Raw genomic sequence first — 19262 nt, forward strand, 5'->3', positions numbered from 1 at the left:
TAATGGCATATATCCTTGATTTATTCTGAGCTCATGCATATCGTAGAATGTAGCTTCAAGAAGGCGCATGCTAGATGCTTTGAGGTGACGCTCTCAGTGAGAACCTTTCTCTTAAAGCATAAAATTGAAATGTGAGGCTGCGTAAGTATACAGTAAGGTATTTTCACTGTCGATGTGCCTAATCTGCGCGCGAACGTTTAAAAGATGAAATATTCCTAAACTAGAGCTGCGATTGCGTTATATAGCGCCACCGTTCTTTTCCGCGTGCAGACTGGCTGTCGTCACCCGCCCCAGGTGATATGCCCTACTGCCGCGCCTGCAAAGTGGAACTGCGGCCCCATCTTTAGGACCTGGTTAGCGCACCTGGTTAGCCGCACTGGTTAGCGCGCATGACGGGTGCGAAACGTAACAACGGAAATAACACGCCGTGCGCACCACTGATCTCCACCAGGTGGCTGGATGCCGCATTCCCGCTTTCCGAGACGAGCGCCAGTGAAGCCACCGGAAGTTGGACGGCTTGTCCCGGAAGTCGGGTGTCTGCTGTGTATTTCAATGCAAAAAGTCGCGTATTTCGCCCTTTCGTTCTCAGTTTTTTGCGTTGTTCTCGTGTAATGTCTGCTGTTATATGAAAGGAACAAGCAAGCTGAACGCGAGAAATGTGAGCATTGTGTGCAGAACCTTGTAATTTCAGAGAAACCGAAGAAACCCAGCCAGCTCGACCCAACAAAAAGCGGAGCATCTTCGGCCACCCGTCACTTGGCAGCAGCGGCAGCAAGCCGTGAACACCATTTGAAAAACTGCTTTTTTGCAGGTTAGTAGCCCTATGTTTCCATAATATCCATTTTAATAGTATTTCTGCTGCTGCTGCTGCTGCCATTTGCTGACATTTGTTGACATTTGTTGACATTTGTTGACATTTGTTGACATTTGCTATGCTTTTTGCATTACTGAGATCCATTTTGCGAGTACTTCTGTACACTTCAAGCAATGTCTGATTCCTGTATCGCGTGTGATGTGGTCATCTCTGAGGATGAGCCATTTGTGGAATGTTCCAAATGCGAGAGCAACTATCACTTTGGAAAATGTGCTGGTCTTACTGAAAAGACCTTCAAATCGAAGTATGAGGCCACAAAGAAAGCGTGGCAGTGCCCATCATGCAGAAGTACACGAAGTAGCAACACAGGTAGTAAAGAGAGTAGTGGCTCTGAAACAGATATCAAACTTGCGCTTTTCTCAGTTAACCAAAAGTTAGAACGGCTGATGCCCCTGGCAGAAAAAATTGAAAGCATGGAGGAGTCTCTTAGCTTCATATCTTCGAAGTTTGATGAATTTGAGCAAAAGGTCGGCCATCAAGAGGCTGATATCATGAACCTAAAAAAGAGGATATCGGAGCTTGAGAAAAAGGATGACTTAAATCAGGCAGCAAAAGCTCAGTTTGAAAAGGAGATACACGATCTTGAATTCCGAAGCAGGCAGCTGAACTTGGAACTGCATGGCATACAAGAAGTGCAGGATGAGGATCTAACAGTCATATTGAATAACGTGGCTGATAAACTTCGAGTGCCTCGCTTGATGGAATCGGAGATAGCAACTGTTCATCGACTTCCCGCTAAACGTGATAAGACGCCAGGCATCATTGTGCGTTTTGCGAAGCAAGCTACAAGAGAAAACTGGTTGAAGAATAAGAAGAACCTAAAAGATAGCGACCCGCCCATTTTCATGCAAGAAAATTTAACACGCCGAAATAGAGAACTGCTTCAGGCAACTAAAGTCTGTGCCAAAGAAAAAGGCTATAAGTTCACTTGGTATGTCAATGGAAAGGTTTTCGTTAGGCGAAGTGAGGGAATGAGTGCCATTCATGTGAAGGGAAAGAGCGATTTGGATCGGCTATAGCACTCAGCATGGTATCTTTCGAGTTTCTTCTTGAAACATAATCGACATGCAGCAGATGTATTATCTACCGAGTGACGAACCGCACTGCTTCGTGTGTTGCGCTGACAACGCTTAACGCTATTCACCTGAACGCACGCTCTGTAAAAAACAAGATATTGTGTTTAGAGGAGTTCTTTGGCGAATTTTCATTTGCTTTTTCTTTGATCATGCTCAGTGAGACTTGGAGCACAGATGATTCCGACGTTTTCAGGATGGCCAATTACAAAACTTATTACTTGAACCGCTCCGGCCTCCGGGGGGGTGGAGTGGCTTTACTGGTGTCAGATGACATTGAATGCGACAAGTTGGACTCGTACAGTCTTATTACTGAAGATTTTGAAGTGCTATCAGCCTGTACTGGCAGGTTCGTGTTTTCGGTTTGCTATCGTCCACCGAAGGGAAATATGGTTAGGTTTTTGGAATTTTACGACTGTTTTCTTTCGTTTATAACAGATAACAAATACACTCTAATAGCTGGAGGTGATTTTAATATCGATATGTTGAAGGATAACTCCTCTACTAGAGACTTTAACGCAGTCTTGGCCTCGAACGGATTTATTAATCTTATTAACGATCCAACAAGGGTAACACATGAAAGTGAGTCACTTCTTGATCTGCTGATTACGAACACTTCCCAACCTATAGTTGAGTCGGGCGTAATATCATGTGCGATCAGTGACCACCTTCCAGTGTTTGCATGCATAAATAAGACTAGACTGGTAAAGTACCGACAGGAGAAAGCGAAGTACCAAAGTATAACCAATGCTACCCTCAATTCATTTCACAGCTCACTGGAACAAGTTGAGTGGGATAGTATTGACGTTACCAAATGAGGCTTACGATGAGTTCCTCCGAGTATTTAAACAGCTCTACCATTCCTCTTTCCCGCTAAAAGTGCGTGCAATAAAGCGTAAAACTCGCAAACCTTGGATATCTTCTGAGTTGCGCCAAGAAATTAAAACGAAAGACAAACTGTACAAAATATTTTTGAACACACGTTCAACAGATGACCTAAGCATTTTTAAGAAATGCAGAAATAGATTAACAAAAAAGCTACGTCTCGCTCGTGCGGAATACTTCGCGACATTCCTTGAAATTAAAAATGGTCGCCACGATCTGTTGTGGTCAAGGTTGAATTTCTTACTGAGGCGTGAGCAACCACAGGCTGCCCCGCGGGCTTTAAAGCTTGATAATAAAGATGTATCCGGCAAAGAGTTGGCAGATGCCTTCAACAACTTTTTTACCACCCTTGCCCTTAACACCCCGTCAAGTGATTTCAACACCTATTTTAGCTCTTACAATAGGGACACAATATTTCTGAACCCAGTTACGACAGAGGAGGTTATATCAGTCGTACAAAGCCTAAATGACAGCCATAGCTGTGACATTGACGGCATTCAAGTGAGGCCTGTCAAGCATGTCATAAGAGTTATTGCCCCTGTTCTCGCAGATATATTTAACTTATGCTTTACTACGGGCACATTTCCTAAAAAAATGCAAATAGCCAAAGTAACGGTTTTGTATAAGAAAGGAGACCGCAATGATTTAGGAAATTATAGACCAGTATCGATACTCCCAATCTTCTCGAAAGCTTTTGAAAAAGTTCTGTATACACGGTTGTCTGATTTTATTGATAAACATGACCTTTTGTCACCTAATCAATTTGGGTTTTGTAAAAATAAATCTGCCGAGTTAGCACTACTCGAACAAAAGGAATATATACTAACACAGTTTGAAAATAAGGCCTTTGTTATTGGTGTCTTCGTGGACTTCTCGAAGGCATTCGATTTAGTAAACCACAGTGTACTCCTGAAAAACTTGGAGCGTTGTGGTATTCGTGGACTGGCTCAAATGATCCTGAAATCATATCTTTCGCATAGAAAACAGGCTGTAAGCATAGACAATGTGACATCTGAACTAAAACTTGTTACTTCTGGCGTTCCCCAGGGTAGTATATTGGGACCATTACTTTTTAATATGTACCTAAATGATATTTCCAACATTAACTCCGCCGCTAAATTTATTATCTACGCTGACGACACTAGCATCTTTTTTACTGGAAATGATCTTGATCTCCTTGTTCGGGAATGCAATGACACCTTGAGTGAATTACAAAAGTGGTCCGAATCCAGATACAAACGTATAAATGAGAAGAAAACAAAAGCTGTCATATTTCGTCCCAAAAACAAAGTACTTCCTTCCCCCATCGAGATTAAACTAAACTCGCGACGTATAGACATAGTTGAACAATTTAAATGCCTTGGAGTAGTTTTTTCTTCCAGCATGTCTTGGGAACACCACACGGACCATATTGTCACGAAACTGGCTCAAATAACCGGAGTCATAAGTCGGCTCAGATACGTCATTCCAAAAACAGTAAAGTTACTCCTCTATAATTCACTTTTCTACTCCTATTTAAACTACTGCCATCTATTGTGGGGCACAGCTACGGTTAGCTGTCTTCAGCGTATCTACATTTTTCAGAAAAAGTTTCTTCGTCATGTTTACAATGTCCTCTGGGACTCGCCAAGCAAAGATCTCTTTCTACAAAGTGGTGTGCTAAAAATACACAACTTGTATAAATATCGCTTGAGTGTCCGGTTTAAACTCGAAACACGTAGAAATGTAAACCACATACGTAAACTTGCTGAACTACATACCCGAGATGCAAGCTACACAACAAGGTATGCGGAGACATGGATAGTCCCGACCCCACGGTTAAACTCGGGTAGAGAACGCCTGCGGTTCACTCTTCCGTCCCTGCTAAACGCGTATATATATAATAATTTTGACCTTTTCAGTTCGTCAAACAGGTCTTTGCGTGCTTTGTATGCTAGCATGTAGGATTTTTTGTCTTGTGCTTTTTTTTTTCTTCTTTCTCTTTTTTTTCTTTGCTGCCATTACCTGTGTCTACCCAATGTGAATATTGTGTCAATATTGTATAATGTTCTTTCGTTTTCTCTTGTACCTGCTCATTATTGTATACTTGTTATCACGCTTTGCAACTGCCTTTTGTATTAAAAGCCTTGCTGTCAAGCTGCTGCCAAGCGAAAGGGGGCTGCGGCTTAGTCAAGCTGTCTCTCAGCTTTTTCTGCGCCTCCGCTGTCTGTATCTTTACAAGGCAGAAATAAAGAATTTGAATTTGAAAACAGGCATGCAGGTTTCACCCTGCCGCGGCAAAGAAGTACGCGCATTAAACACTATGTTCTTGCCTGGTTCTTGTCTTCCGAGCGTAAAGGAGAAGTAGTGGAATGACGATGAGGCTAGGTCACCTTAAAACCAAATTTTCGTGCAGCAAAGAAAAGGCACAGCGCGAGAGGAACGACTGACAAGAAAGGCGAATGGTGCAGTGCGCGTGAGAAGCGCTGTTAGATGTCAACTGCACCAAGCACCACGAATTAAAGACCATTCAGGCTTAACTTGCTACAATACGAAACAGTACATGACACGCTCCGTCGAAAAAGCAGTACCATACCTTTTGGAGGCGCTAATGTGAACCAACCGAACACCGTCGACACCTCACAAGATAGTAGCCTAGCCCACGCTCCGGTTCGGTCTAAATATAATTCGATAAAATGGTCGCTGCAAAGCACGCTGCAAAGTAATTAAGCTGCCTGCTGAATGGTTCAACCTATTCTTTCTTATATTTATCCCCCATTGATAGCATAACTTGGGCTTGAGCGTGGAAACAAGCATCGCAGTAAAGAGCAGAGTTGGCGAAGCTAGGCAAACGAGACGACACCGAGCTGAGTAGACGAGGCTCCGTACTTGCTGCGTGTAGCGACGTCCTGTCGTCTGCTAGTGTCGTCCCATTGCGATGCAATGGACCCTTATTTTTGAAACGTCCTTTCCGAAGACTTCGCTGGTCTCCTCACTCAGTTAGCGGCGCAAGAGGTAGGCATTGTCATGGAAAAAGACGAGAACGGTGAAAAAACGAAATGCTAAGTGGGAAAACAAAACTGGAACTGAAAAGTGCTGAGAAATCTAATATGTAAATATTTCTGTCGAAAACTAATTCAATAAGCTTAAAAAATGTCGTCACAAAAACTAATATTTTTGGCTACGTTTTGGCTACGCAACAATTTCGCTTTTGGCTACGTTTGGGCTACTACGGAGGTTAATTTGGCCATCTGAGGTCGGAGCCATCTGGCAACCCTGACAGCGCGTTATTTTTGTGCGCGAGCTGCTTTAATCGGTATCGGCCGTAGGCAAGTAAGTTTTATCCGTTTTCATCGTTGATGAGGCGAAATGTTATACGTGACCTGATTAGCCTTCGACTGTTTTGGTCGCTTTGCCCTTACATGGAGGGTATAGTTTTTTAGTGACTTTTCACTAGCCACCGTGTTTGCATAGCACATCCTAGGCATCGCCGGCCACTGGTAGCACCTTTCACTTTGGTGTCATAGAACAAAGAATATCGTTGTCATGACCCGTGCTAATACACTGTATAACTATTTCATCCTGCACTGCCTCACATGAGTGCTTTAACAGACTTTTAGAGGAATCTTTTTGGCGCTACGAATTACCGTTCCCGGACGTTTTGACTACCACGCTACCGGCGTGAATGCCGCCCAGAATTTCTGTGACGTCGTTGGTGCATTGTACTGAACTTATTTTCATACGTGTAAACATATTAAGTGTTTTTTGCAGCGTATATTTACTCTTAACTGTACCGGATTTCTTCGCGCAGCTTTAAAGAAAAACCATGCCTGAGCTCAGCACCCAGGATTCTTCGAAGCGGGAGCCTAAAGTTGAGGACAAAGTGACCGTAGAAGATGGTGAGTGCATTCGATCTAGTGGGTGTGTCAGAGTGAACGATCATAGCCCTTTTCCCAGGAGTTCTGCGACCGTTTTTTGCCTCTGGTTGCCAAGATATTCTGTTTATGACTCATTCAGCGTTGTGGTATTCCATTTTATTCGATCCCAATGGTGCCTCTAGCTACGGACTTGCATGTGTTGAAGAGGAATGAGGGATACGTCGGCGTCTGACTAAATCTTACGTTCAAACGAGTCAAGCTGTAGCCGTATTGCTTTCACCTGGATTGTGCGAACTTTGAGCGCATTGTGTACTCCGGACTGAAAGACCGTCCAGGTCGCTCATGTAATCATTGCATAACTCTAGCTGTACTTTTGATGACCGTGCTAGTCGTAACGTGGTTGCTTCTGCAATATTTATGTTCAGTGTTAACTAGAAGGTACTTGTAGTCTTTTTTTTTTTCACTTTCATTCATGAGCAACTTGCATTTCAGCCAGCGACACAGACTCCGGCAGTGATGACACAGCGCCAGAACTTGATGATGATCTTGGAAAGGCCACCGGGCAAAGCCAGGTGAGGGAAACGGATTGCTGTTTTGACCAGAAGTTAACACACTGCAGTATTGTGCATGTAGCAGTAATTGTGGCAGGCATTCCTTTGCTGTCAGTGTTTCTTTGTGGTTCCTCGGGACGAACTTATGCAGCTTAAGTAAGCCATTTTTTGATAGGGTGCAATTTAGGTGACTAGTCCTGTGTTAACATTTGGATTGGTGTCTGTTCATTTTGTTATCTTGCATCCTTTTTACTTTGTTTAGACTCTTTCGTGTGCTAGACTCACAAAGTTGTCAGGTAGATGGGTTGCAACGGCATAATTTGGGTGCTTGTTTGCCTTGTGCCAATCTTTGTCATCATCGTTATTAACGAGGCAGGCTTTTCCATGTGCATTGCTTGTTTGAAGCTAGTGGTATGAAATGTCACTGTGTGTTGTACTCTGTATTCACATTGGCGGTGAGGGATTTAAGCAGATATAAGCATTGAACACTTTCTCTTGACTGTTCACCAGCCAGACAGGAACTCCATCACTTTGGAGGAAACAGCATGAAGGCCATTTGCTCGTGCAAAGGTTAAATAGGCATAAACGCTTAACGGGGCTTTCAACCTTGGTGTGCAAAACTGAATTCATGGCATAATGAAACTTGTGTCTCTTCCGATTCTTTTTGATGTCTCTGGGAAAAAAGAGCTAGTCCAACCTTCACGAGGAAAGCTTATATCTGTACTACTGCTGGAAGAGGTCAATCGTGTTGTCAGAGTTATGTCTATTAGGGATTCCAAGATCACTGTTAAAAGTGGGCGGTGGTGTTGTCCAGCTTTGAGATTGGCGTCCAAAACAAAAGTACTGATGTAATTGGGGTTTGTTTGCAGAAACAACCCATGGCTCCGATGCCTTTAAGAGCTGCACTTTGTGATATCTCGAATGCAATGCCTCTTTGTCATTAGGACAGGCTAATCATAATCAAGTGAGTATCGGTATAGACTGTCTTCAATTAATCTTTAGTGGTCTCTTTAAGCATTGTGCTAGCTAATGCTCAAGTTATGTGAAGGATTTGAAGCTTCAGCATTGACATATGGCTGATAATTCCTAAAAAATTTTGCCTGTTGCTTTGTGTTACCTGTGCCTTTGGCTTGAGCATTCATGGCCGTATCTGCTACCTAGAGTCTCTGTATCGAAATGGATGTGAACTCTTTATATGTATACTTCCTTCTCTTTGGATGCTGTGCCTTACATTTGTAGCCTGTTGCTCTTTCTGGCAGATTGCACAGGCTGCCGGCATCACTGAGGAGCTGGTTAGCAAGGCCAAGCAGAGCAGGAGTGAGAAGAAGGCGCGCAAGCTGATGTCCAAGCTTGGCCTGAAGCAGGTGCAGGGCGTCTGCCGGGTGACAATCCGGAAGTCCAAGAACATCCTCTTCGTCATCACCAAACCAGACGTGTACAAGAGCCCTGCATCGGACACCTACATCGTCTTTGGCGAGGCCAAGGTACGCTTTGTAGTGGTGCTGCTGGCTTGTGTATTGCACTGCTTATTAATGCAAAAATGTGAAAAAATGAGTCTTCATGCTTGGGATAGTTTCGTAGAAACTTGTCAAAGCCAGCCGTGTAAGTTTTGGTACTTCATCTTCAGGTTTGATTTTAGTGTGAAGTCATTAGACCAGTCCCATGACTGTTCCATTTTTCCATGCAGGAACCATTTTTTTTTAAAGAATTATTTCTTTTCGTTGTTTTCATTTGAAATAATTTGACATCTTATGTTGTGCAGTGGGGCTAGCTTTTTGGGCAAACCTCGTTTTAACACTGAAAGAAGAGTGTAATTCATTAAGCGCAGTATTGGCAGCCATAATACCGCCAATATAATTGCACATATATTTCTCAGTTTCGTGGTTGGAGGTTGTAGTACTTCATTTTATTTGGCTGCTAATATATTGAGAAGGCTCTTTCATAACTTTTGTTAAGCAAAGCAGTCACAGTGTAAAAAGAATGTGCTATGTGAGAGAACAAGCAATACCTGCTATACCTGGACGTGCCTTTGGGAGAACTCCAAGAATTCGGTTAATTCATTGACAGCATAAATATCTCTTGACCTGAGAAGTGCCTTACTCAGTGACAGCTTTTCTTTGCAATGAAAAAAAAGCTAAGGGGCGATGTATCCATGACTGTCTCTCTGCCAACTGGACTGGACTGGCCTGCATGGTGCCAAGTTTGTCAGATTTCGGTCTCGATTTCATTTTGCAGTCAAAGGTGAATGCTTGTTACAGCCAATTGTTTGAACAAGAGCTATTTCCAGTAATGATGATGCGAGGTTTATTGTCACTTGTGCTGATCAGTTATATATAAACTGGGATGTTGAAATGCCATCCGTTTGCCGCCGCGGTGGCTCAGTGGTTATGGTGCTCGGCTGCTGACCCGAAAGACGCGGGTTCGATCCCGGCCGCAGCGGTTGAATTTCTTTGGAGGAGAAATTGTAGAGGTCCGTGTACTCTGCGATGTCAGTGCACGTAAAAGAACCCCAGGGGGTCGAAATTTCCGGAGCCCTTCACTACGGCGTCTCTCATAGCCTTAGTCGCTTTGGGACGTTAAACCCCAAAAACCAAACCAAACCAAATGCCATCCGTTCACATGCACAGCTCTCATTCAGCCGACCAAATGACAAGACTTATCAGATAAGGCAACCTGAACAGCGAGTGCTCCGTGAAGACAAAATGACTGCAAAGTGAGATACTGTGTGGCCACCGCGAAAGGATAAAACTTGGAGACAGCCATCCAATGTCCCAATTTCGTGTGTTAGTGTTTTGGGCTAACAGATTACAACATATTAACTCTTGACCCCCATCAGTTCGCAAATCTGGATAATTCCAACTGTTGGCTCAGACGCTCCCTAATCTGGACACTGTAGGTCTCGCACCGGATAATTCGAACGGGCTTCCCGAAGTGAGGCTGCCTCTGGGTATCTTGGGAAGAGATTGTTTAAGTAGCTCTACACAAAACCTTCCCTGCTGCAGAGTTTCTCGTGCACATCTTCCGTGTGTGCGACTGCAGGCATGAGGATGAATGGATGGCCCTGCCTTCGCACTAGCCTACAGTGACGGCGGCTCAACCAGCCAGTGTCGGTCTGCCAACCTACCCAGCTGAGCAGTTTCAAATGCTGATCGGCATGTTGCCGGTGTTTTTTTTCCCCCCTCCCCCGCAGGAAAGAAATGCAAAATAAGAAAGCACTCGCTCATTAAAGGGGCCCAGAAACACAATCTTAGTTGGCTGTTTTGCCTGTTGGTCGCATACAGTTAGTTGTAATGGTGTTATTATCGTCGGTAATACCGCGTATATTACGTTTTTTAATATTTTAATGTCCTCCTGAAAACAAATTCATGGCTCTGATGGTGTCGCCACACAGTGGCGGGATTTTAGCAGCGGATATGACATCACCTGGTGCGAGCTTGATGATCAAACAGTAAATATACTGCAAATTGTGTGAATAGAGACACATTTCGTCACCTGTCTGCGTTTTATATTAGATCAACAAAAACAACTTGTTTGTCTTAGATAAAAGCCCAGCAAAGCAAGTAAAATAAAAAATACACCACCAGGGGCGCTCTGGCATCGAAACGATGCTGCCGGTCTCAAGTTACAGTTACAGAACAAGTTACAGAGAGCAGGCAACCATGGAGTGCAAACTTCGCGATGTGCTCTGGCAGGCTGTTTTGATTGGTTGCGCCAGGTGCCGTCATCGGGAGAGCGAAATAGGAGTGGGAAGCCCCGCCAAAATCGAGTTGAGGGCAGCGTTTTGGTTGCTTGTATTTTGAAATTTCTTCACTGAATAACTCCCGTTCCTGTGCATCGATTCCTGTAATTCTTTTTAAGTCAGCATCTGTGTGACATAAAGAACCCACCTGAAGTATAGCCGGTATCCCCCCAAGCAGTGTTTCGCAGCCCCTTTAAAGCTGAAACTGCATCACCTTATCCTGTCTGGTGACTGTTGCTTATAACCCCTGCTTTGGACTCCGCTAACAGTGCTCAGTGGTCTCGCATCACCCATCTTATGCTCATGCCGTTTTAGGAAAATGTTTTTTGACAGCTCGGGGCGGAGACCAGGTGCCTTTTTCTTTGCCATTGCCAAGCCTCTCGGAAGTCCTGCTTTGCACTTGCCAGAAAAATTTTGTGTATCCAGAGAAACTATCTTTGTCAGGAATCAAACATTGAAAATTGCAGTTGCAGAAGAAATATAAGTGTTAGATACATTATTTTTGAAGAAAAAAAAGCTAGTAACTGCAGGAGGTGACTGTACTCCGGAATACTGTATAAGAAGAGAGACCATGTTTTCGCTCTGTATCTTTTGCTTTGCAAAGGAAAGTTGTCGAGTATAGAGTAATGCCAGCAGTGCACACAATGAGCAGGCTCTGCTATGTGCACTCAGGTCATAGTAAAAGTCTACCTTTGGTTCGCCTCCTAATGGCTTGATCCACTTCACTTTTGCTGCTCTGCATGCACTTCATTGTGTTTGGTGTGAGATTAGAGCTCAATCCTGTAAGCTGGTTACAGGCTTCCTTGTATTCAGCGACAAGATGGTTGTACTTGCACTGGCCACTACTTCGTTGTCAAAGTTGTTTTAGAGTCGCTGGCTCACCCAGAGGCATGACAGGCTAATCGTGTGAAGGTCTTGACAGGTCCTCGAACCATGTGTGAAACTGCTGCGACCTGGAGATTAGCAGCAGTGTTGCCATGGCGATGTTATTGTTTTGTACAGGGAAAAAATAAGGAAATCGCAAAAGCTGTCTTCAGTGCCCAGTGCCGTCCATAACTGTTTTGTTGGCTCAGAATAGGCATTTTTGTCTGTAAACGCCTCTGAGCATTTAAATGCTTCAGTCTAGGATTTGCCTGCCATTGGCCAGTTTCATGTGAATACTGCCACTGGTGCTAAAGGTCCGTATTTACCCAATTTTAGTGTGCGTCTGGAACTACGAAGAGCAGTTCTCCACAGAGTTCACATTCAGTAGGTTTACGTATGGCATTTTCTTCTAAACATGGGTTGTAGTTGCGTCTTCTGTATAGCTATAGGCCCCTTTATTTTAAAGCCACATATTGTGTTATTCACCTGCAGACCATCTGCAGTATATATAGTGTTAAGCAGTGTGTAACTCAACTGATTGAAGGCAGTGGTTCATCCACATTTTTGGGATAGCCAGGTGCCCTGTATTGTAGTAGTCTGCATTGACCTTTCACTCACAAAAAACTGAGGACAGAAAGCAGAGAAGCACGGTGAAAGGAATAAGGAAGCTTCAAATATGTCGCACTCCGGGAATGACTCAACACTCAACTCCGAGACACGTGCCTACCTTCCATCCCGCCAGTTCACTTCCGTGCTGTCCTGTCCTGCATCTAGTTCTCTCCTGTGTTCATCCTTTTGAACTACAGGGTACATCAGCACCCTCTCATGGCAGTGGCCGTAACTAGGCCTGTTGTTGTATCTGGCTTCACTGCTGCACACTCTTTAACAGACATTTTCGAAGCAGTCTCCTGTGCTGTTTGCGGTTTGCTGGTCTCTGGTTTGCTGATGTTAATGGAGGGGCGGGCTTTTGCTCAACTCTGTCTGTTATTTGAATAACTGGGTACGCGTCATTATTTGCCTTTTCCCTGTGCAGATTGAGGACCTCAGTCAGCAGGCTCAGATGGCTGCTGCCGAGAAGTTCAAGGCTCCAGACGCAGGCGCAGCGATGGGTGAACCAGCACAGGCTGCAGTGTCTCAACCCATTGAGGAGGAGTCCGAGGAAGAGGAGGAGGTTTGTCACAAAATCCTATTATTGTACTCATTATTTTTCATGGTCACGTTGACTGCTTAGGACTTTATTGGCTTTGTAGTGTGTGCTGCACACCTTATATTCCTGACTCAGCATTGAGCTGACTCACAAATTGAGGCATCTAGAATCTGTTCTTGCCATAGCTGAATGAAATGTTATTACGGTGGCGCAGTGGCATTTCATTCCTGTTTACCTCACTGCAGGAAGTTGTGCAGGAAACCAGGATTTTGATCATGTGCTAGCTGTGCAGCGCAGTAATAGTTTAGGGTGCCAAGAAGGCGCATAAGTATGGTAGCTTGCTTGAGTTTTTGGTGGTGACAGTGTATTGCTTGAGTACAGTTCAGCCTCGATTAAACGAAGGGGGGTAAAATCTGCAGTTTACTTCGTAATATACAAACTTCAATCTCCTTGCATATAAGAATCCACAAAAAAACTCGCTGCAGATAACTCGTGTGAAAAACGGTTACTTGTGATTAAAGTGGTCCTTTGGTTGTGTCCTTCGCCGTCAACAACGCCATTACTTGCATCTTGCTTATATGGAGAGCTCACGAGCCGCTGCAGCACGTCATGGGTGACGGGGACTACATATCCATCTTGAGTTTCGGTTTTGCTGTCATCGTCATCCTCTTGTAAGTGCCCAGAGCACACCGCCGACACGACTCGTTTTGTTTTTGCCACTGCTGCGGCCTCGTGGCCATAGGGGGTGGCCTCACGGCGGCTCATGCCGTCTGCACCCCCACTACTCCTTTCTTTCTCCATGTTGGTAAGAGCGAGAGGGTCCTCCAATCACTCAAGAACCAATGAATATGAAATCAGGCCTACCCCTCATGTTTTCCTCCATAAGTGAGAGTTTGTCTTTTTGCACACACATGCAACGTTTGAGTGGGAAGAGAGGTTTTCAGGTGGGAGCACGCAATGGGCTTCACAGCTGATTGGTGTGGCAACGGCTCTGACATTTTGAGTCCTTTTACCAAGCTTTGGGAACTTGTAAACGTGATGAATGCGGCCTGCCGCTCTTGATAATCAGCAGCGCCGCCCTGTTCGGCACTGATTTTGGGCAAGATAGAGCTGCGGACTGCCCTGGCAGGCTGTCGAGGCTATGCAGATGCTCGTGCCAGCCTCGCCCGTACTATCCCAGATAGTACGGTCGGCGGTGTGCTCACCGCTATGATCGTCATCGTATTTGCATCTGCCTACGTGCTCTATACGTAAAAGCTGGGCGGCACCCATATTATGTAGACGCTCCAATGTGCGCCTCGGCTCGCGCTCCGCTCGGCCACTCACACTCGTGATACAATTTTTCCTTAAGTTCGTTTCTAGCCTACAGTGAAATTTCATTACACTGAAAGCGTGGCAAAATATGCTCATGTGTTTTTCTTCGATGTTCTGTGAACGTGAAGTTGTGAAACCATAATACTTCGTCACATTGAGGATTTCATTACACAAAAATTCGTTACATCGAGGTTTAACTGTATTGTCACTTTTGCTCTTAAATTACCGTATTTACCCAATTCCAACGCGCACCTTTTTTCGGGGAAAATACGTCTCAAAATCGCATGCGCGTTGGATTCGGATGCAAACCGAAACTGCCCCATAGCTGCCCATCGTCATCGCCATTATACGATGTGGGAGCTCACTAACTGCTGGAAACATGGGAGCACGTTTGCTCGTCGTTTTCTGCGTCGCAGGAGCCGTTTTCAACCGGTGTGGCGCTTGTCATTGGTCGCGTGCTCAGCGACCACGGACCGCGTTTACGACGACGGTATCCCGTGCACTGCCGCGGGCGGACGCCTCATCACTGCCGTTGCACGATCAAGATACGCGGATCGAAGAATATGTTGATGAAACAACGGTTGTCGGAAACGCGTCATTTCGGCGGTGAAGTTCCAAAAACGATGAGACTCCTTTCTGTTTTGCGGCCCACTCTCTGACAGAGATTACATCGTCCGCAGGCGGGGCACGCCGCGCCGCTGACGAGGTCGTGCATCATGCCGATCTCACAGATAACAGCGCTCCCGCGCCCGTTTTTACAGTCGAAGATCTTTATCTTTCGCTCAGACGCACTGACGAAGTCATGGATGCTCCGCAAGAAGCATCGCCGTTGCCGCAGTTACGCCTAGCAGCAGACGAACCTCCCGTAACCGGAGCTCTCCGCTTGCGCTTGGGGCGTCTTCCTTTATACTGATGCTTTGTCAGGAAATTGCGTGAGCGAAAATCTCGTTTCTCAGTCACATCCATAGCGGAGATAGGAGAAAAACCCGGGCAGAAGCGTTGGTTCACGTCTCGGTGGCGGCAGAACGAAGAAAGAGCGTCTGCGCCCGACCGTGCGGTGGAATGCTCGTAGCCAATGGAACGGCTCCGATCGTACCACGTGATTTGAAGGGCCAGTCGCGACGCTCGACTCGGGCGGGAAACGATCTTTTTTTTCGTATTTTGATCAAGAATGCGCCGCTGCCGAAGTGGCTTCTCGTAGACGATGGGTAGGCCTACTTCCCCGCGAATATTCAAGAGCGGGCGACGCCGTAGAGCGAAATGCCGCGTTCCCGAAATTCGGTCAAATTCGCACTTTCGAGCCACCGCGAGTGCTTTAATAGTATTTTTTACTAACTTCCCATTGATTATCGGCTTCGATTTTTTTACACATAAAAGAAGAGGCTTGGGGGAATACAAAACGCAAGAAAATACAAAATCGACTTTATCGAAAAAAATCGCGGTTTTTTCACCCGCATCTCCCCTTAAAATATAAAAACGGTTGCAAATTATTTTCATTCGTGGAAGTCACATGCACGTTAGAAGCGGGGCTTGTAGTTTTTTTTTTTTTTCATTACCAATATCGGGCGCGCGTTAGAATCGGGGCTTGAAATTTTTTTTTTTTTTGGTGCCGTAAATTGGGTGCGCGTTGGAATCGGGGGCGCGTTGGAATTGGGTAAATACGGTAAGCGTTAGAGCAAGTGGTAGATGTAACAATGGTTGTTGCAATTAGTATATATCATTGCTGACACATAATATGCATTTTTTTTTTGCATCAGAGAGCGACTGTGAGTGTTGAATGGCTGTAATTTTTTTTTCTTTTCCAGGTGGATGAGGCAGGCGTGGAGAGCAAGGACATAGAACTGGTCATGTCACAAGCCAATGTCTCGCGAGTGAAAGCAGTCAGGGCACTCAAGAATAACAACAATGACATTGTCAATGCAATCATGGTGAGTGGGTTACGTTTGATATCAAGCTTTTTTTACTTTTTTTGCACGGAATGAGAGCAGTAAGACTACAAGATGACATGTGACAGGACAGGATATTCTGTGATAGTGCATTCTGGATTGGAGTGATTTCTTGAAAAAGTATCACCGTTACATTTTTATGGAAGCCATTGCAAAGTTTAGCAGTTGAATCTCATTGTAATCAAATAATCTGCATTGAAATGCATAGTTTTTGTGCAAGTGTTCTGCAGGAAAAAAATAACTCCTTTCAAGCTACACATCCACATGCATTTGTCTAATACTTCGTTTTAAGGGGGCACACTGGTCTTTGAGACCAAAAAATGACCAAAAAATCAGTTTTCAAAAAATGACATTTGTGGAATCTACAGCTATTATTCAACTGTACCAGTTTTTTCCCTCAGGAAATCAACATTTTGACCATAATATTAAATTCAGATCATCGTGTGGGCTGAATTTATGCAACAGCAGACAATTTAATCCCATGAAAACTTTGGACATCTGCCTGTCTTAGTATGTCGATATCTCAACATCTAGGACAGACAGAGATGCCTTATTACTTGCTAAGAGAAGCTGAAGGCACAGTGTGTGCAATAATCAAAGCAGGTTTGTTCAATCGTACTTCAAAAGTTTATAATTTCGCAAAGTTTATTGATGCATGACAATCACACCTTGAATATTGATATTCCAAATGCTGTAAAATTACTAAAGAGGGTAAAATATAAAAATGGTTTTGATTATTGCACTCTGTACTCACCATACTGTGTAGACATGGATTGAAAATGATTTTTTATTGAGCAGTTTTTTTTTGGACCGAGGTAGTAATGAATGACTAATTAAAATTAATTATCTTGGGAGCCGACTAATTTGTGAGAAAGATAATTTCATAGTTGAAATCAGTATAAAAAACTGAGCAAGCTGGTACAGTTTCATCAAAATTGGACTAAAAATAAGGAAAATTGGTCTAAGACCAGTGTTCCCCCTTAATGGAGTGCCTTCAGCTGTAACGTTTTTTTCTCTTATCCAAAAATAATGCCACTTGGTATTTCATGTTTGCCTTGGAAAGGTTATGAATCTGACAGAGGGCCTTTATTTTCAGCAAGACCAGTTAATTTTATTGTGAATATAGTCATTCGAGAGATTTAGCACTCTTGTGCTGCAAATGCACTAACTACAACCGTACTGTAAACGTGGCTACGCAGGCACTGAAACGGTAGCAATGGCGAAGCATTACTGTGTTGGCTGTACGGCCCTGCTAAAACATCGTAAAGTGCTGGACCAGCATTTGCTCATGCCCTACGTTAAAAGTTTGGCCTGTGTATTGTGCCTTTGGGGTCAAGGTCATCTTAGGATGTAGTAAACTTCAGCAATTTGTTAATGCTTTTTGATGTAAACTCTTAGAGGCAACGTACATGTCTGAATGTCATAACAGTGCTTACATAAATGGTTACATTCGTGCACAGGCTGTGGCATAGCAAGGTAATTAGTTTTGATGTCTGGTTCATATTCTTTTTTCTTTACAGGAACTGACGATGTAGCAGCGTTGAAATTGAGCAGCCTGAGCAGCCGTGCATGGAAATTTTTTTTTTTCACATGCCTTATGTAAAGATGTATAAAGATAAAGAGCAAGAGGATTGGTCTTCTTCATCTCTGCCGAAAAAGTGCGATTGATTGGCAGAGCCTTGTCCCCATTTACAGTGTTGTGAGAAGTTGCAGTAAATTGTAAAACCAATGTCGTGGTCTTCTGAAGTTTATTGTGGTTTTTTGTTATGGCAGCTTTCCCACCTCCTCAAATATGGCTGGTGGCAGCCAGCCAGCCCGTGACTGATGCAGAATGATTTTTAGAAAGGCTACTGCAAAGCAGTTTTCAACTGTGTTTAATGGGTGGTATTAAAGGTTCTTAAAAATTGGTGCAGTGTCCAAAGTAGACGATGGCACCATGTTTTCATTATAAATGCCGCAGGTATTTAGCTAGTTTTTTGGTTCATTAGTGATTTATCCCAATGCTGGAGACTGCGATCACTTAGTGCAATAGCAGTTGCTCCCAGCAAAAGTGATGCAGTGATGAACTGAAAACTATGGGCCCAGGCTAAAAAGTCTGTAATTACAGTTTGTGTGTTGTAGAATGCAAGCGCCAAATGTCCCAGGCTAAAAAGTCTGTAATTGCAGTTTGTGTGTTGTAGAATGCAAGTGCCAAATGTCCCAGGCTAAAAAGTCTGTAATTGCAGTTTGTGTGTTGTAGAATGCAAGCGCCAAATGTTCAGACTTAGGTTGGTGCTTCGAGGAAGATATGTAAAACGCTTGTCTTCTAGCAATGACTCAAAGAACTTAGCGATTTGAAGGAAGTACTGCTTTTCATTGAAAGCGTAAACTGATAAATGCACTTTTAAAATGGAAAAAAAAAATTCGCAGAGACTTCTCATGGTGGTGAAACTTCTAATACACGTAGTGCATTTAAGGGGGGAGTCTGGTCTTGAAAAGAAAATTTTATTAATGGAGTCAGTTAAGAAATCTTCAGGGAATATGTATTTTTGTGTGCCGATTCTAAATATATCATTTAATTTCATGTAAAACAATTCCTGGAGCACTTAAGTAATTTTTATGCATGTATTTTGGGAAGAGCTATGAAAAAAAATTTATTGCACGAAACTTGCTGAAATGTATGCCATTGGGTTCTCTTGACACAAAGGAATGCAATAAAGGTAAAATTATCATCCTGGCTATTATAGAACATAAGTTATGGGGTACTGAAGCTGCCACTTCAGAAACGAATACACATTTTTCTTATTTCAGAAGTGAGCACGTCAAAACCCTATAACTTAAGGCTTAACCGTTAAACCTGAATGGCATTTTGTTTTTCTCAGGTTACCAGTCTGGACCAACTTTACACTAAGACTGCATCCCCTAAAGTGCGTTTAGTTGGCCATGCAAAGAAAAGTTCAGTGCATGAGGGTTTAACATCCCGAAGCAACTCTGGCTATAAAGGACACCATAGTGAAGGGCTCCGGAAATTTG

General features: G+C 43.8%; 1 protein-coding gene across 1 annotated transcript; it reads left to right on the forward strand.

Moving 5' to 3' along the window:
* Positions 1-6063: 6063 nt before the first annotated feature.
* Positions 6064-17979, forward strand: Nacalpha (nascent polypeptide associated complex protein alpha subunit). The gene is made up of 7 exons (XM_089548213.1): positions 6064-6144; positions 6623-6710; positions 7182-7261; positions 8500-8724; positions 12877-13014; positions 16110-16232; positions 17771-17979. Exons 2-7 carry the CDS (start codon positions 6638-6640, stop codon positions 17783-17785), a joined length of 654 nt encoding a protein of 217 aa, XP_089404339.1. The 5' UTR covers positions 6064-6144; positions 6623-6637; the 3' UTR covers positions 17786-17979.
* Positions 17980-19262: the final 1283 nt, after the last annotated feature.

Source organism: Amblyomma mixtum, chromosome 6 (genome assembly GCF_055824585.1).
Source record: "Amblyomma mixtum isolate Tamu chromosome 6, ASM5582458v1, whole genome shotgun sequence".
Classification (NCBI taxonomy): Eukaryota; Metazoa; Arthropoda; class Arachnida; order Ixodida; family Ixodidae; genus Amblyomma; species Amblyomma mixtum.

Coding starts and splice junctions, on each gene's coding strand:
- Nacalpha (XM_089548213.1), top strand. CDS start 6,638: ATGCCTGAGCTCAGCACCCAGGATTCTTCGAAGCGGGAGCCTAAAGTT. Junction 6,711..7,181: donor CAAAGTGACCGTAGAAGATG/GTGAGTGCATTC, acceptor CTTGCATTTCAG/CCAGCGACACAGACTCCGGC. Junction 8,725..12,876: donor TCGTCTTTGGCGAGGCCAAG/GTACGCTTTGTA, acceptor TTCCCTGTGCAG/ATTGAGGACCTCAGTCAGCA.